The sequence below is a fragment of the Microcaecilia unicolor genome, chromosome 10 (genome assembly GCF_901765095.1).
Source record: "Microcaecilia unicolor chromosome 10, aMicUni1.1, whole genome shotgun sequence".
Classification (NCBI taxonomy): domain Eukaryota; kingdom Metazoa; phylum Chordata; class Amphibia; order Gymnophiona; family Siphonopidae; genus Microcaecilia; species Microcaecilia unicolor.
The window spans coordinates 18,451,882-18,471,325 of NC_044040.1; the positions used below are offsets into that span (position 1 = coordinate 18,451,882).

Here is a 19,444-nt window from a genome sequence, read left to right on the forward strand (position 1 = left end):
GACCATAGAAGTTTTGCCCAGCACTAGCCCCGCCTCCCAACCACCAGCCCTGCCACCCACCACCTCTCTCCTATCTCCCGCTTCCCCACCTTTAAATCTGTTCCCATACGCTTTATGGTGAAGGAAACTGACTATTTTAGTAGCTGCCCGCTGGACCGACTCCATCCTGTTCATATCTTTTTGATGGCTTGGTCTCCAGAATTGTACACAATGTTCTAAATGAGGTTTCGCCAGAGCCTTTTACGGGGTCATCATCACCTGGCCATTCCACTCCCTATGCACCCAAGCATCCTTCTAGCTTTCGCAGTCACCTTTTCTACCTGTTTGGCCACCTTAAGATCATCACATAATATGTCCTCTTTTGTGCACAAAAGTTCTTCACCCCCTAAAGACCCACAGTGGGAATCAAACCCACACCCGCTGCGTTGAGGGGCCACAGCCCTAACCCCTGCACCACACATGTACCTGAAAACAGAAGCCTTGTCATTTAAAACCCCCTCTCTCTATTTTTTTGAGTGTGTATATTTGCTTTCCTCTATTCACTAGCCTTTATTCCTTTTGCAGGATCGTTATGTTCATATTAGCCCTCTCCTCAAGTCACTTCACTGGCTCCCTATCCGTTTCTGCGTACAGTTCAAACTCCTCTTTTTGACCTATAAGTGCATTCACTCTGCAGCTCCTCAGTACCTCTCCACTCTCATCTCTCCCTACATTCCTCCCCGGGAACTCCGTTCACTGGGTAAATCTCTCTTATCTGCACCCTTCTCCTCCACCGCTAACTCCAGACTCCGTTCCTTTTATCTTGCTGCACCATATGCCTGGAATAGACTTCCTGAGCCGGTACGTCAAGCTCCATCTCTGACCGTCTTCAAATCTAAGCTAAAAGCCCACCTTTTTGATGCTGCTTTTAACTCCTAACCCTTATTCACTTGTTCAGAACCCTTATTTTATCATCCTCACTTTATTTATTTATTTTTTTAATCATTTATTTATAATTTTTTTCATTTTACAAGGATCACTTGCAAAATAGTAAAACAGAGATGATTAAAACAATATTAGAAGAAAACAATCTCAACAAGATAAATGGATTTTATACAATCTTTCTCTTTCTTAGACCACAAAATAAATAGGGAGAGTGAAACAAGACAAGGAGATCAATTCAAACAACAGCAAACAAAGAAAACGTGGTATTAACCCGATTATCCCCAGTTATTATTTATCTAAATCATTATTCCACGTTGATCATCTGGTTGGTTTCTTCAAGACCATAACGGTGCATAGTCCATCAATTTCATTGGAAACATACTTATTGTCCAATATTAGTGAAAGTAATACACCTGATTTCATTTTTTTCCCTTTTAAAACCAGAAATTGTTTAACAATACAAACCCTTGAATCTCCAATCCAATTCCCGCTGATTAAAGTAATCCCAGTCTCACAGGCTCCACTCCTTTTGAATTAATATATTAAGAGGAATCATTTCAGAGGAAAAAAAACATTAGGAGTCATACCCGGAACTCTAGGAAAACAACAATCTCGATATTAATCATCTGTAACAATATTCATTTTGTTCAAATTTTTCTGGTCTTTTATCATTTTCAAATCTTAACCGTTTCCTACTTCAGTAGAACTTCATTTGCTGTATATCATCATCCTCACTTTAATATTCCCTTATCTCTTGTTTGTCCTGTTTGTCCTAATTAGATTGTAAGCTCTGTCGAGCAGGGACTGTCTCTTCATGTTCAAGTGTACAGCGCTGCGTACGTCTAGTAGCGCTATAGAAATGATAAGTAGTAATAGTACCTGAACCTGAACCCACAACCCCAGATTTAAGACTCCAGTGCCTTGTCCATTAGGCCAATGGACTTTCTTAAATTACCCTCTGTGTATAACGTATTTCTGTCTGCTACTTCGTGTATCGAGCTGTGCACCCTGATGGCATCCTGTCAGTAACACTGATGATGACAATAAAGAAAGGAGCTGCTGAGCACAAACACCCCTCACCTGATATATATGGTTGAGTTTGAAATGCTTGAGCAGCAGGAGCAGCAGCGCCGAAATGCTCTTCACTATGATTTCCTTGTGTCTATTCACGTCCATTCCCAGTTTCATGCTCTGCAGGACGGTGATACTGCTTTCCAGAGAGAAGACAAGCGACATTTGTAAAGTTCCTCCTGGGCACAGGGACCCCAGAGCAGTGCCCCTTGCGACTCCCACCCAGTGATCGTCAGAAGTCTGCTGTTGCAGTCAGTGGCGTTCCTGGCCTGGATGGCACCCGGGGCGGAGCGCCGATGCGCCCCCCCCCCCGCTAAATTACACCTTCCCCCCCTATGGTGAAATGACACCCCCCCCCGGGTGCACGCCGCTGGGGGGGGGGTGCCGTGGCGCGCGCCTGCTCCGAGTTCGCTAAACTTCGCTTCGCTGCAGCTCACTCTGCCCCGGAACAGGAAGTAACCTGTTCCGGGGCAGAGGGAGCTGCAGCGAACGAGCGATGAAGTTTAGCAAACTCGGAGCAGGCACGCGCCGCGGCACCCCCCAGCGGCGTGCACCCGGGGCGGACCGCCCCCCCCCTTGGTACGCCACTGGTTGCAGTGCCCCGTGCTGTGCCTCGTGTGGTAGGGAGAGATGACGCCCACATTAAAAGTCCACTATAACAAAATAGGTTAATTTTAAGAGCAGCTTATGCACAAAACAAACTCTCCTATGTGCACTAGTTGACTTGAACTGAGTGGGGGTGTTCCTGTGGATGAAGTGGGGGGGTTAATGTTTATGCCCATTATCAGAGGAGGAGTGGCCTAATGGTTAGTGTAGTGGGTTGTAGACCCGGGGAATTGGGTTTGATTCCCGGGGTGGACTAGCCCCACCGCTCTGCCCTTGGTACACTGTTGTTATTAAGCTACTCCTCCACTCACACTTTACTGACATTTTTTATAGTACTTCCTTCCTAAGTGCTTTTAAGCTTTTATTTGCAGTTTAGTAGGATTTGTTTAACATGTTGTTCTTGAAACTGATCCCCGGCGCCAGCTGAAGCGTTTGTTCCAGCGCTGGTCTCCAGCTCTCCACCGCATTGCCTGCCCTGCTCTTCCCCTCACATCACGTGCATGCTCGTTTTGGTGAAAAGAATGCTTTAGTGACCAAATGCTTCGGCTAGCAGAGGTTGGGGACCCTCGCCAGCCAAGGTATATGTGGCAGTGACAGCGGTGAGGTAGGTCAAAATGTACTCCCCCCCCCCACACACACACACACACTTTGGGCTCTGGACCCCCCTTCGTCAAGGTCTGGCTACACCACTGTCCAGCAGGCCTCATTCTCTTTTTCTTTTCCCCTGGACTTAGGTGTAACAGTTCTATTGTTTTTACTTACGTATCTGTCCATGCACCCGTTTGCTTGCAAATCATATATTCAGGCGGTATAATTAATCAGGATTTTAGGAGGTTAGAGAAAGAAGCAGAGCCGGCCCTTGGAGTGACAGTAAAACACATCCTCTCCCCTACATGACCCCAGCATACATGGATTTATCCCCATCCATGCCATTTGTTCTGGGAGTTTTTTTCTTTCTTTACGGTTAGTTGTTTTGCTGCTAGTTGTGAAGTCCGTCAAGAATACTTACGGCATCTCCTCAGGTAACACATCTGCCAGGATGTTGATGGAGTCGGTCTTGGCTTTGGAAGTGGGGGCTGCAGCTAGGAGAATCTTGAGCAGTGCAATCTGTAGAGGGACAAAGGTGGCTCATCAGAGTAACAAGCAAATCAACAACTATCCACTTTTAAAAGGCTCCGGGCAAAAGCCTCGCTATGCCCCTTCTTAACTAGAGCAGGGAGGGGAACTGACTTTTATAACAGACCTCATAGACTTGCCTACTAGGAACGCAAAAAGATCAGCATGCACATTCCTCAATCTCCACTACCCCAGCTGTAAAGGATTAAAATATAAATCCACATATGCGTCAAGCTTCTCCTACATTTGCACGCAACTATGGAACGCATTACCGAAGGCCATAAAAGCAATGCATGACCTAACAATCTTCCGTAGACTACTACTACTACTTAACATTTCTAAAGTGCTACTAGGGTTACGAAGCGCTGTACAATTTAACAAAGAAGGACATTCCCTGCTCAAAGGAGCTTACAATGTAATGGACGAAACTGACCTGTTCAAGAAGGCTTACCATAACGATCCGTCCTACATACAAAATAATTAGACTTTACATGAACTAGACAAAACCGAACTCTTGTCACTTGACTGTTTAACCTCATTGCTATTAATGAAAGCTACACAATACGTACTACCTCTTTATCTCTTATGTTGAAAATGATCTCTCTGTAGTCGATGACCTAACTTATGTTACAATTCACTCTATCACTCAGAAACCTCTATGCAATAGCATAATCTATTCTTCTTTACCATGTATGCATGCACCTTAATGCAAGACCATTTGTAATTCTGTACCCAGAAATGGCGATCGCCATCACGGCATAATGTAAGCCACATTGAGCCTGCAAATTGGTGGGGAAAATGTGGGATACAAATGCTACAAATAAATAAATAAATAAACAGCAACCTTGTACGCTAACCAGGATGAACTGTTCTCTGTGATCATTTTTGACCGGCATAAGAAAGGATAAAGCAAAGCGCAGAACATTTATTTACCATGTACTGTGGAAGGTTGTAGAACATTGCACGGTAAAGTATCTCACACGGGGTCTCCTCCACCTCCTCTTCTCCCTACATTATGACAGAAAAAGCTAATTGAGACAAAAACGGACAGGCTGTCTAAGCTATCTTTATGTTTATATAAAAGATTTACTATGCCAGCTAACTTTAAAGATCATGGTGGTTTACAACAATCAAAAATGCAAAGAACAAAAGAACAAGAAATGAAGAACTGCAAAACCAATGATCTGATTTTACATGCTCTTAACAACACAATGGTGATCCCACTTGCAAATTTACACCTTCCCAACTGCAAAGGTATTAAATACAAGACCTCCTATGCATCTAGTTTCTCCTTTTTGGGCAGCCAGCTTTGGAATGCTCTGCCAAGATCCATCCGAACAGTCAACGACCATCTACCATTCAGAAAAATGTTGAAGACCCATCTCTTCAAGAAAGCTTACCCTAATGACCAACTTAACTTTTTAAGCCCACCCACATGATTCCTGCCCAATGATTATTATACCTTTGACCATGTCTCACAATCTCCTTATGCTCATTCCTCAATCTCTTCCTCTCCATCCTTCCTACTCCGTACCCCTCCCAATCTCTTCTCCTTTTGCTCATCCTATCTTTGTTTACCTCTCCATGCTCAATTTACATATCCACAAAACCCCACTACTACTATGTTTACTACAACTTGTAACATTCTCCTTCAAGACATTGTAATTCTATTTACTATGTAAGCCGCATTGAACCTGCTATGTGTGGGGAAACCGTGGGATACAAATGTAATTAATAATAATTAATAATCTTTAGGAGGTGGTGTTCGGGCTTCTAGGTTTAAAAAAAAACTTAACTAGAGAGCACAAACATTTTAGTGCAGTCCAGTCACAGAAATGGCAGTCCTACAACATCCAGATAACGATGTCTCGTTATCTTTCACCAGCTATATTTAATGGCACTAACCTAGCCAATTATCTAGCTGAATAGCTGGTTAATCAGATAACGTATTTTAGTTAACTTTAACCAGATAGCCTGTTGTTGGGTATTTTGTACAGTATTTCAAAAGTTCATAAAACAAGTGGCAATAGTGTATTAATTCCAAATTGTATTTGTCAGACATTAAAATTAAAACCATGGAAATAGCCAACCCTCTGGGTTTTGTTTTAGGGAGGGGGGAAGGATGAACTGGGGAGGGGCAATACATTTCCTCCTACCCCCGCATGTTAAAAATATTATCTTCGTTGGCGGGGAAGCCAAAGTCCCACTAGCTAAACAAATTTGATGCCCGAGCCACTCTCCTCCTCCTCCTCGTGCAGCTGCAGTAAAGTAAAAGTCGGCGGCGTGCCTCCAGCTTCCAATGCCGAGACTCCTCGCGCAGGTGCTACCGAGTTTCACTTTACTGCAGATGCATGAGGAGAAGGTGAGCAGCTTAAGTAGCAAATTTCTTTGGCTGGTTTGGCTTCAGCATCCCTGCCAGCTATATAATAGTATCATAGTAGATGACGGCAGAAAAAGACCTGCACGGTCCAGCCAGTCTGCCCAACAAGATAAACAAGATATGTGCTACTTTTTGTGTATACCTGACCTTGATTTGTATCTGCCATTTTCAGGGCACAGACCGTAGAAGTCTGCCCAGCACTAGCCCCGCCTCCCACCACCGGCTCTGCCACCCAACTCGGTTAAGGTTAATAGGTGCTGAAGGTTTGAAGGGGGCCTGAGTCAGGCCCCTAAGTGACTATGACACTGCCTCAGAAACATTAGAAACAGCCATGTTTACAAGTGCCATAGGTTACCTTATACATTCTAGAGTTTGGTCCTCATTGGTTCTGATCTCACAAGCAACATCGCCTGCCCTGCACGAACCAAACACACACCACCATGCAATATAACTTGTGGCATCAAGGTTGCTACTGGTTTAACTGCACATAAAGCAACTCAACGAATTCCAAGCAAGGGGGTAGCTAGCTAGATGTGCCCCGGTGCTAGAGCACCATAATTGTACCCCATCCACTGGCTTCCCTTGCTGACATCATCCAAGTGGGAAAGAGGCACTTGGGAGTGTGATGCACAGGGTGAGTTTGTGGCTTGCAATGCTCCAGATTTCAAAATAGTCAAGTATTACTGTTTGCAATGTTTACTTTTGAAACATTTCATGGTGCAAGACAAGAACAGTTTTCGTTGACCTATCGAGACATACTGCTCTCTGTTTTAATTCTCCTGATCTTACCAAAGACACAGGGCATCTCTCTAAATCCTCCTCATTCTTGATCTGTACATCAGCAATAGGGATGTATTTGTGCTGGTGTGAAATCGAGAAGAAAAAGAGATCCAGTTAATGAGAGACGCAAACTGAAATGGACACATTACTAGACATATCAGGGTAATAACAAGTATACTACTCGCTCAGGATGCTGCTGGTTAACCATGGAAACTCACTTTGCTCTCACCCCTGGAGATGACTGTGGATTGTTTCCAACACCATAATTAGAAAACAAGGCACATACATGTTTTCCATAAGTTCTTTAGCCCTACTAGAAACAGCAAGACCAAGAGGGATGAAGATTTATGCTTAGCTAGCCTTCCACTGGATCATCATAGAAAGACAGATCAGGGCCGCAGAGAGACTGAGCCGGGCACGGGGCAGGGCTGCCGCAGCCACCCCACACCCTAGGATTGCCACTGCTGCCCCCTCCCCAGGATCGCTGCCAACCCCCCCCCCCCCCGGGCCGCAATTCCACATACCGTGGCTGGCGGGGGGTACCAAGGCCCTGCCAGCAGAAGAAGCCTTCCTTCAACGCTGTTCTTCACTCTCCGAATTTCCTGCCCTGCCCCTGCTTTTCCCCTCCACATCATGCATGCTCAATTTCATCAAAACTGAGCATGCATGATGTGAGGAGAAAAGCAGCCGCAGGGGCAGGGTAAGTAATGTGTCAGAGTGAAGAACAGCGTTGGAGGAAGGCTTCTGCTGCTGGGACCTGGGGACCCCCCCCCCCCCAAGCCAAAAAAGAGGCCCCGTATCCCTGTGTCTGCTCCTTCCCAGCCTCTAAGCGGGGCCTGGCGCTGGAGTTTTCTCTCTTCTGCTCCTGTTGGGACGCGATAATCTGGGTCTTGTCAGAAGCAGGAGAGAGACCCTGGCACCGGGCCCCACCTTGGAGGATGGGCCCGGGGGGAATCTTGCCCCCCCCCCGCCCCCTCCTCTCGGCGGCCCTGAGACAGATGTTTGACAATTAGAAGAAAATGGAACTTGATGGCTGTCAGGTCATCTTCATCCCAACCGCCTATGATTATGACTTTCTGGAGGGCTGAGGATACTGCAGAACTTCCTCCTGGAAATGCTAAGTCAGTACAAATGTCACAACAGTTCATCCAGCTACACTGAAGTACAGGAAGACCACAATGTGAAAACAACAGAACCCCCGTCATAAAAAGCAAGATTCACAGGAAAAGATCAAGAGTCGGGTCTTAGCTGTAGGTCCATTATCAGTACATTACCTGTTTCAGGGTTTTCACGCTTTCATGGATAGGCCGGGGTAGTCCCACTAAGGTGTCTGTGTCACTGAGGAGTGAAAGGTCGACAAATTTCAAACAAAGCATAACTGCATCGTGCTACTGACAACTAGTGACCGTGGTTTGATTCTGTTCTTTATCATTCACTATGCCCTCTGCAAGTCACTTAACTTCCCTGTGCTCAAACCAGGAGCATAGCCAGAGCCCCCTCTTTCCTGCCCGGAGCGCCTGCAGACTGTTTCTTGCTGACTCCGGTCCCGGTGCTGATTCAAAATGGCCATCGAGAGTGACCTTGCAAGACTTCTGCAGAAGTCTCACGAGGCCGCTTCAACTCTCGGCGGCCATTTTGAATTAGTGCCGGGACCGGAGTCAGCAAGAAACAGTCTGCAGGTGCTCCGGGCAGGAAAGAGGGGGCTCTTTGCTATCTTGAAGAGGTCACTAGACCACCAGGGCAGTACAGTAAGGGGAGGGGAGGATAGGACACCACTAGGTCCGCCAGCCTGCCCATTTGTCCGCAAACTGGGTAATATGGGATGGGTGGGAGGGAGAGAGAAATGGGATATTACTGAATAGGAGAGGAGAACCAGTGGGTTTGGCAGGCAGGGAAGATTGTGGTTGGGGGCTGAGGAGGCTTAGCCTCCCCAAGCCTCTGATACAGGGCACCTATGCCCACTTGGTTCCCTAATATTGTCGGCTTATCATTGTATCTGAATTTAAATAATTTCTGTGTAATAATTTCTATTAGATCTATTGTTAACTGATATACTTTTCCAATCAAAGTTGGTTTTCTACGATTAGTAGCATAACTAAAAATGAATAAAAGAACCATCCACACATGACATCTATTCACAACTTCCTACGGGTTCAGTGGGGCCAGACTACACATCTCACATGACGCTAACCTGCTAAAGCTGTGAATATTGCTTTTGGTTTCAAAGCTGGAGAGGGCAGCTGTTTGTGGTAAGCAGAAAAAGCTTATGGTGGGAAACAGAGGGAAAAATTATCCAAATCAATAAACAACTCAAACTGTGTAAAAAAGAGGAAAACTCCACCTGCTCAGCGACAAATACAGAGAAAACAGGGGGACTTTGACCCTGAAAAAAATCACCATCTTAGGTGAGATAAACTCCATTGCTTACATAGTAACATAGTAGATGACGGCAGAAAAGACCTGCACGGTCCATCCAGTCTGCCCAACAAGATAACTCATATTTGCTGCTTTTTGTGTATACCCTACTTTGATTTGTACCTGTGCTCTTCAGGGCACAGACCGTATAAGTCTGCCCAGCACTATCCCCGCCTCCCAACCACCAGCTCTGGCACAGACTGTACGAGTCTGTCCAGCACTATCCCTGCCTCCCAACCACCAGCCCCGCTGCCCACCACCGGCTCTGGCACAGACCGTATAAGTCTGCCCAGCACTATCCTCACCTCCCCACCACCAGCCCTGCCTCCCAACCACCGGCTCTGGCACAGACCGTACAAGTCTGCCCAGCACTATCCTCACCTTCCCACCACCAGCCCTGCCTCCCAACCACCGGCTCTGGCACAGACCGTACAAGTCTGCCCCGCACTATCCCCGCCTCCCAACCACCAGCCTCACCTCCCAACCACCGGCTCTGGCACAGACCGTATAAGTCTGCCCAGCACTATCCTCACGACCCCGGCTCTGGCACAGAACGTACAAGTCTGTCCAGCACTATCCCCTCCTCCCAACCACCAGTCCCGCTTCCCACCACCGGCTCTGGCACAGACCGTATAAGTCTGCCCAGCCCTATCCCCGCCTCCCAACCACCAGCCCCGCCTCCTGATCTTGACTAAGTTCCTGAGGATCCATTCCTTCGGCACAGGATTCCTTTATGCTTATCCCACGCATGTTTGAATTCTGTTACCGTTTTCATTTCCACCACCTCCCGCGGGAGGGCATTCCAAGCATCCACTACTCTCTCCGTGAAAAAATACTTCCTGACATTTTTCTTGAGTCTGCCCCCCTTCAATCTCATTTCATGTCCTCTCGTTCTACCATCTTCCCATCTCCATTGCTTACATAAGATATGTGGGTCTCAAAAACCCCGTATTTACCAGTGTCCATAAATCACTTCAGTGGAATAGAAATGCTAAATAATACTTAGCTTCGTGAGCAAATGTGGAGAAATCATTACCCACATTGAATTCCAGTGCTGTTAAATGTGTATATTTTTCAGACTATTCACAGTAGTTTTATTAGGTTTCAACGTATCGTTTTCAAATGTACCTCATTTTTTAATATTTATGTCTATTCTTGGTTATTTTACTACTGTTAAGCTTTTAACAAAATTGTAATTTCTATGTTAAACTGTATTTGCTGTACTCTGCCTTCGGTGAATCCCTTCATAAAGGTGGTTAATAAATCCCAATAAATAAATAAAAACATTTTCTTAAAACCCAGGCCAAAGTATCGGCCTGCCTATCTGACATTGCTGCCTGGAGGTCCAACCGTCACCTGAAACTAAACATGGCCAAGACCGAGCTTATTGTCTTCCCACCCAAACCCACTTCTCCTCTCCCTCCTCTCTCTATCTCTGTTGATAACACCCTCATCCTCCCCGTCTCACCTGCCCGCAACCTCGGAGTCATCTTTGACTCCTCCCTCTGCTTCTCCGCGCATATCCAGCAGATAGCCAAGACCTGTCGCTTCTTTCTCTATAACATCAGCAAAATTCGCCCTTTCCTCTCTGAGCACACCACCCGAACTCTCATCCACTCTCTCATCACCTCCCGCCTTGACTACTGCAATCTACTCCTCACTGGCCTCCCACTTAGTCATCTATCCCCCCTTCAATCCGTTCGGAACTCTGCTGCACGTCTTATCTTCCGTTAGGACCGATATGCCCATATCACTCCTCTCCTCAAGTCACTTCACTGGCTTCTGATCAGGTACCGCATACAGTTCAAGCTTCTCCTACTGACCTACAAATGCACTCGATCTGCAGCCCCTCATTACCTCTCTACCCTCATCTCCTCTTACACTCCTACCCGTAACCTCCGCTCACAGGACAAATTCCTCCTTTCAGTACCCTTCTACACCACCGCCAACTCCAGACTCCGCCCTTTTTGCCTTGCCTCACCCTATGCGTGGAATAAACTCCCTGAGCCCATACGCCAAGCCCCCTTGCTGCCCAAATCCTTACTCAAAGCCCACCTCTTCAAGGTCGCCTTCGGCACATAACCATTATACCTCTATTCAGGATATCTAGACTGCCCCAACTTGACATTTCGTCCTTTAGATTGTAAGCTCCTTTGAGCAGGGACTGTCCTTCTTTGTTAAACTGTACAGCGCTGCGTAACCCTAGTAGTGCTTTAGAAATGTTAAGTAGTAGTAGTAGTAGTTAAAACATTTTCTTCTAAAACAAACATTAAAAAAAACAAACCATAAAATAGAACAATGTAAAGCTAGTACAGATACAATGTACTGCTGGATTGCAGACACTTCCCAGGGTTTCAAATGTGTCCCATTAGTTTCTAAAATCCAGAATGTGCCAATACTCACTGCCCAAGAGTGAATCCAATGAATTTGCTCCTGCTTGTTTCCAAGAAATTTTCAATGTCTTTCTCTCTAATTGATCGAGAGAGATACGAGGGAAAAAATGGAGAGCACGAGTCATTAAAATCAACAGTCACAAAGCAAAACGAAAGTTTCCTCCAGTGCTGCATTTGGTCTTAGGATGCTTTAAAATCCGTCAAGCACAGTTGGTAGGAAGGTGCCTGTAATGCTGACAGTCGTTATTCCCCTTATCCTATAAGTTTAGTGCAATGTGTGTGATACAATTATAGGGGCCTGTTCTGCTCTGGTTTTACAGCCTGCCTCACTGACACAGACTACTCGATAATTACTGTGGATTCTTTTGGATTCGTATTAGGTAAATGAGACTTTTATTAGAGGTTCATTATTGTCTAAGATACACAATGATTAAGCTATATAACTGAAAAGAAACAATACCTATAAACAATCATTACATCACTGATCACTACATCCAAGCAAAGCTAGAAGTTTCTAGACCAGGAAAAGAAGCAATAATAGACTATATACATCACTGATCATTACATCATCCAGGTTTTTTACATCAGCTGAAAGAAACCCCTTTTTCAGTAAAGCCAGAGTCTCATGACCAGAAGTCTGTTTCTATGCAATGCGTCCATCCATAGATGAGCTTCTGGCTTCACTGTAAGAGCCCTCTCTCAGTCCAGGTGGCCAGTCTGAACTCGAAACAGGCTCCACCTCTCCCTTCACATACCAAATTAATTAGAGCTGTGTCTTATCTTTCACACATACAGAATTACTTCTAATCAGAAATACAGACCCGATCGCACTTGTCGGTCAAGGCAGAGTTGGAAAACAATCTTTAAAATCTTCCATTACAGGGCCCTTTTACAAAGGCGCACCAAAACGTGGCCTGCGGTAGTGTGGGCACATGTATTGAATGTGCACTGGACCATTTCTCCATTGCATCTGGAAAAAAGGTTTTTTTTTTTGGGGGGGGGGGGGGTGCTGGGTAATGGACAAGTGGCAAAATGAAAACCAGCATGCGTATATTTATGGCCTGAGCCCTTAACGCCACCCATGGACTTAGCAGTAAGGGCACATGCATTACCTGCGCGGTAAGTATCCAGCACGCACCAACTGCCGATTACTGCCGGGAACATCCCTGCAGTAGAAAATAGAAAATTCTTTTCTATTGCGGATTTTCGGCATGCACCAAACTCAGAATTACCGCCAGGCACATGCACTAGCCGGGCGCTAATGCTGATTTGACGTGCTCTGCACGGGCATAGGCCATTATGTGCCTTTGTAAAAGGGCCCCATAGAGTACTATCACTTATGCAGGCAAGTGTATACTTTCCCCAAAGTGTGCACTATCCTGAGATGTGTATGCATCTAAATTGGCTAACTGAGACAATTAGCGGAAATAATTGGGTGCTAACAATTATTGGCATCAATTGGCAATAATTTGGATTTGCACGCACATCTTGCTACACGCTATTCAGTAAAGATCCATGCACAAATCTTATAGCGCTCAACTCAAAAGGGGGCGTGGCCATGGGAGAGGCATGGGGGGGTCAGGGCATTCATTAAAGATGCGCACAGTTTTACTGAATATCGGAGATCTGCACCTAAATTACACTCCAGGATTTACACCAGGTCTCAGTTGATGTAAATCCTTGCGCCCAAACGTTTGGTGTAGAAATGAGCTCTAAATGCCCCACTCGGAGTGGATTTTTTTGGCACGTGCGCTTAGCGATATTCTCTAACTTAGGAATACTATTTGCTTAGGGGCCCTTTTATTAAACTGCAGTAAATGGGGGCCCTGTGCTAGCGGCAGTGGCCATTTTTGCCACGCACTAGGGCTCCTTTTACCGCAGCAGGTGAAAATAGCCAAAAAATGAAGTGGCCGTGCGTGTGGTAAGTTCGCACTTTCTGCCAAGGACTCCCGTGCTAAGCAGTGGTGCTTGATTACCACCAGGTAATCCCCGGTGGAAATAGGTTTTCAATATTTCCACTAGCCCCAGAAATGACACGCCCCCGGGGGTGGAACTACCGTCAGCACCCGCATTGGACCAGCGGTAGTTCTGGGTTGCCACGCAACAACCCTTTAGTAAAAGTGCCCCTTAGTGCGGAAATAAAAGTGGGCAGGCTCCCAATACTGCCCGTAATTACAGAATAAAATGATTGTCTTGAGGGCAGTAGTGCTGATTTGACGCACACTACCCGTGCGTTAACCCCCCCCCCCCCCCGCAGCTTTGTAAAAAGCCCCCCCCCCCTCCAGTTTGCAAGCTAAAGGGATGACAGCTGATGTACCTGACTTTAGGTGCCCATGGAAGGCCCTTGGGGAAAGACGCCCTTTCAGCATTAGGGCGGGGCAGGGTCTGAAGGATGGGTTCCCGCTCCAGAGGATCTTCACCCTCAGTCCCATTTTCTATGTCTTCATTGTCTTCATCATCCATTCCAACCTCCTCATTCTTAAAGGGGTCCCTCTCATTGTACAAGTCCAGACTGTCCTGCTTCACCAGCACCTGGAAGGCAAGGGTAGGGGGTTAGACACTCTCTGCATGTTTCGGTTCAGTTCAGGGCCGCCGAGAGACTGAGCCGGGACTGGGGCAGGGCCGTCGCCCCACAAGGATCACCGTCGCTGCCCTCCCCCCAGGATCGCCACCGTCACCGCAGCGGCTCCCCCCCCCCAGGATCGCTGCTGCCCACCACAACTGCAACTACCTTGGCTAGCGGAGATCCCCAGGCCCCGCCAGAAGAAGAGGTCTTCCTTCCAGCGCTGCTCTTGTTAACTCTGCCGCATGGCCTGCCCCTGCGGCTGCTTTTTCTCTCGCGTCGCACATGCTTGGTTTCAAAACCGAGCATACGCGGCCTGAGGAGAAAAGCTGCCACTTGGCAGGCAAGGCGGCAGAGTGAAAAAGAGCAGCGCTGGAGGAAGACCTCCTCTGCTAGCAGGGCCTAGGGGGGGGGGGACCCCTGCCAGTCAAACCAGAGGCCCTGGCCTGAAGTCCAGCCTCCGAGTGGAGCCCAGTGCTAGAGTTTTCTCTTTCCTGCTCCTGTGGGATGCAATCACCCAGGTCCCATCAGGAGCAAGAGAGAAAGGAAGAGACCTGGGGAATTTTGCCCCCCTACCCCCCCTCTCGACAGCCCTGGTTCAGTTCTAATGTCCACTCTGCCACATACTGTGTGTGAGGTCCAAGAAAACAACAGGGTAACCAAGATGGAAAACAACCAAAGCAGACATGTGGATGAAAAACCAATATTTATTAAAAATGGGTGGAAATAAAATTAGAAAGCCCATGGAATAAAGGGGAAAGGGAAAGGGAATGGGACTTATATACCGTCTTTCTGTGGTTTTTCCAACTACATTCAAAGCGGTTTACATAGTATATACAGATACTTATTTGTACCTGGGTCAATGGAGGGTTAAGTGACATGCACAGAGTCACAAGGAGCTGCAGTGGGACTTGAACTCAGTTCCCCAGGATCAAAGTCCGCTGCACTAACCACTAGGCTACTCCTCCACTAGCAACATTCCATGTAGAATCTCCAATAGTAGCAACATTCCATGTAGAGTTTCAAATAGGGAAAGGGAAATGGGACTTGATATACCGCCTTTCTGTGGTATTTTGCAACTACATTCAAAGTGGTTTACATATATTCAGGTACTTATTTTTTACCTGGGGCATTGGAGGGTTAAGTGACTTGCCCAGAGTCACAAGGAGCTGCAGTGGGAATCGAACCCAGTTCCCCAGGGTCAGAGTGAGTCCGCTGCACTAACCACGAAGCGAGTCTCCTGCAATTGAAGGGAAGCTCTAGAATGAGGGGGGATAGGATGAAGGTGATAGAGGACAGACTGGGAAGTAAACTGAGGAAATTCTTTTTCACAGGAAGGGTGAACACTTCATGGAGCAGCCAGCCTCCCAGCGGAGAGGAAGACTATCTGGATTCAAGGAAGCATGGGACATGAAATTCCTCATTTGGTTTGGATCTTCACTTCTATTGAGGATCTGAGCAATGATTTATGTTTATCGACATTAGCTTTACATTTTTATTGTTTTCTCCTTTCCATCTTTAAGCTTTGCCGTAAAGTTTTCTTTGCTTGACTTGTTATTGTAAATTCATAAATTTAAAAAAAAAGCATGGGACAAGCATATAGAAACTCTAAGGGAGAGGAAGGGATAGATGGTATGAATGGGCAGACTGGATGGGCCGTATGGTTTAGATCTTCTGTCATTTTCTATGTTTCTAGGTATGTCACTTATACAGGTGATTAAGAACTACAGCAGTTCCCCTAAAAGGAAAAATTAAATTACTTTCACACTTCAATTACGTGGTGGGAGACGGGACTGGTGGTTGGGAGGTGGGGAAAGTGCTGGGCAGACTTATACGGTCTGTGCCCTGAAGAGCACAGGTACAAATCAAAGTAGGGTATACACAAAAAGTAGCACACATGAGTTGTCTTGTTGGGCAGACTGGATGGACCGTGCAGGTCTTTTTCTGCTGTCATCTACTATGTTACTATGTGGTGGGAGGCAGGGATAGTGCTGGGCAGACTTATACGGTCTGTGCCCTGAAGAGCACAGGTACAAATCAAAGTAGGGTATACACAAAAAGTAGCACACATGAGTTGTCTTGTTGGGCAGACTGGATGGACCGTGCAGGTCTTTTTCTGCTGTCATCTACTATGTTACTATGTGGTGGGAGGCAGGGATAGTGCTGGGCAGACTTATACGGTCTGTGCCAGAGCCGGTGGTGGGAGGCGGGGCGGGTGGTTGGGAGACGGGGATAGTGCTGGGCAGACTTATGGTCTGTGCCAGAGCCGGTGGTGGGAGGCGGGGCTGGTAGTTGGGAGGCGGGGATAGTGCTGGGCAGACTTATGGTCTGTGCCAGAGCCGGTGGTGGGAGGCGGGGCTGGTGGTTGGGAGGCGGGGATAGTGCTGGGCAGACTTATACGGTCTGTGCCAGAGCCGGTGGTTGGGAGGCGAGGATAGTGCTGGGCAGACTTATACGGTCTGTGCCAGAGCCGGTGGTGGGAGGCGGGGCTGGTGGTTGGGAGGCGGGGATAGGGCTGGACAGACTTATACGGTCTGTGCCCTGAAGAGGACAGGTACAAATCAAAGTAGGGTATACACAAAAAGTAGCACATATGAGTTATCTTGTTGGGCAGACTGGATGGACCGTGCAGGTCTTTTTCTGCCATCATCTACTATGTTACTATGTTCAATAAGGCTTATTATGGGGTGTGGGGGGGTAACTGCATAAAGCAGTACTTACAACCCTAAAGAAAGGTATAGAGGGGGTAATCTGCACAGACAGGCAGTTACAAAGCTGCCCATCTTACCGGCAGATCAGATGGACTTATCTTTTTTTAAAATATATATTTTTATTAGTATTTGTGTGTTTTAACACATGAACAATAATACCAAATAAACACAATCATCTTGTATAGATCTGCCATAATTTATTACGCTATTGAGAAGATCTTAATAATCTGTAACATAGGAACACAGTAAACGACAGCAGATGAAGCCAAACCAGTCTGTGAAGGAAATAGTCATTCATGACTAAATGCTGGTTGCCAATTTGCCATCATGCCAATCACATATGAGCAGTTAAATGTGAAGCAGTCTTGGGACAATATGGGGCTCGTTTTCAAAACAAAACAAAATAAACGTCCAAAAGAGGTCATAAAGTGGCAGAAGCAGGTTTTTCTCTCAAAAATGTCCAAGTTGCGATTTTTTACACCCCAATTTGAGATGTTTTATTCCACACTTCATCCAAATTTGAAGGGGGGGCATATTGAAGGTGTGTTTAGGGCATTTATCTGCCCTAAATGACGAAATAACTACTGAAGGGATTAAGGCATAACCCCCTTACACTCCCCAGTGATCACTGACCCCTTCCCAGTCCCCTAAAATATTTTTGTATTTTATTTTGTTACATTTGTACCCCGCGCTTTCCCACTTATGGCAGGCTCAATGCGGCTTACATGGAGCAATGGAGGGTTAAGTGACTTGCCCAGAGTCACAAGGAGCTGCCTGTGCCTGAAGTGGGAATCAAACTCAGTTCCCCAGGACCAAAGTCCACCACCCTAACCACTAGGCCACTGTTGCTACTATTTGAGATTCTACGTGGAATGTTGCTATTCCACTAGCTACATTCCATGTAGACGTTGGCCCTTGCAGATCACCAATGTGACTGCACAGGCTTCTGCTTCTGTGAGTCTGACGTCCTGTATGTACTCACAGAAACAGAAGCCTGCGCAGCCTTCTACATGGAATGTTGCTAGTGGAATAGCAACATTCCATGTAGAATCTCCAATAGTATCTATTTTATTTTTGTTACATTTGTACCCTGCGCTTTCCCACTCATGGCAGGCTCAATGCGGCTTACATGGGGCAATGGAGGGTTAATTGACTTGCCCAGAGTCACAAGGAGCTGCCTGTGCCTGAAGTGGGAATCAAACTCAGTTCCTCAGTTCCCCAGGACCAAAGTCCACCACCCTAACCACTAGGCCACTATATGACACTGACAGTACATAACAGGCTCTATGACTGCTTTACATATGATGGCCATTCCTATCAGAGTAGCAAGCAGGTCTCAGGAATAGCCTAGTGGCCAGTGTAGTGGACTGTAAAGAAGGGGACCCAGGCCCATAACCCACTCTAACACTTGTGGTGGAAAGTGTGAGCCCTCCAAAAAGCACCAAATACCTACTGTACCTACAAATAAGTGACACCTGCAGGCATGAGGGCTATTGTAGTGGTGTACAGTTGGGTATAGTAGGTTTTGGTGGGTTTGGAAAGCTCACCATACAATATAAGGGGGTAACAGTGAGATGAGTGAATTCCTTCAAAAAGGCGGTAAACAAATTCTAATAAATAAATAAATAAATAAATGTGTACCTGGGACCTTTTATGTGAAGTCCACTGCAGTGCCCCCTAGGGTGCCCCACTGCTCTGCTGGGATGTTTGTATGGCCAGTCTACTAAGAATGCTGGCCCCTCATACATTCCAATGGCTTGTTTTTGTGCATTTTTCCCTTGGACTTTTTTTTTTCTTCAAAAATGGTCCTACAAGAGGACACATCAAGCACAAAAACGTCTAGCAAATGGCCATTTTCAAAACAAAAAGTTGGAGGTTTTTCATGGTTTGAAAATGGCCACGTTTGCTACTCGATTTTTGGACTTTTTTGCAAAAGGTCCAACATCAGATTTAGACGTCATATCAAAAATGCCCCTCTGTGTGTTTAAACTAAAAATATTGCTAAGAATATTTAACTTGCTAATTTGCACATTAAGATATTTTCCCCTTCCCTTGAAATGCACAGCACCCTCACTAGGGTTACCATATTTTGTCCCCCAAAAAGGAGAACACATGCCCCACCCTTACCACACACCCCGCCCCCTTTCACACCCTCGCTCCGCCCCCTGTCACATTTTCCCCTCCCCCCTGTCACATACCCCGTCACCCCCCTCCCCTTACCTTACTACTGCCCTGGTGGTCTAGTGACCTCTTCGGGGCCGGAAAGAGCCCCCTCTTTCCTGCCCGGAGCGCTGCCCTGCATGCATCCTTCCTGTTGCTGATCCTCGGCACCGATTCAAAATGGCCACCGAGAGTTGAAGTCTCGTGAGGTCACTTCAACTCTCGGCAGCCATTTTGAATCGGCGCCGAGGATCACCAACAGGAAGGATGCATGCAGGGCAGCGCTCCAGGCAGGAAAGAGGAGGCTCTTTCCTGCCCCGAAGGC

General features: G+C 46.6%; 1 protein-coding gene across 1 annotated transcript in view; it reads right to left on the minus strand.

Moving 5' to 3' along the window:
• The window catches only part of STRIP2 (striatin interacting protein 2), an 82,926-nt gene that overhangs the window by 23,276 nt on the left and 40,206 nt on the right, over nucleotides 1–19,444 (minus strand). Inside the window, exons 10-16 of the mRNA XM_030216999.1 lie at nucleotides 14,003–14,217; nucleotides 11,696–11,761; nucleotides 8,152–8,215; nucleotides 6,887–6,958; nucleotides 4,651–4,725; nucleotides 3,611–3,708; nucleotides 2,005–2,131 (exon numbers count right to left, since the gene is read on the minus strand). Of these exons, the coding sequence (XP_030072859.1) occupies nucleotides 2,005–2,131; nucleotides 3,611–3,708; nucleotides 4,651–4,725; nucleotides 6,887–6,958; nucleotides 8,152–8,215; nucleotides 11,696–11,761; nucleotides 14,003–14,217 (717 nt within the window). The remainder of the gene's footprint in view (nucleotides 1–2,004; nucleotides 2,132–3,610; nucleotides 3,709–4,650; nucleotides 4,726–6,886; nucleotides 6,959–8,151; nucleotides 8,216–11,695; nucleotides 11,762–14,002; nucleotides 14,218–19,444) is intronic.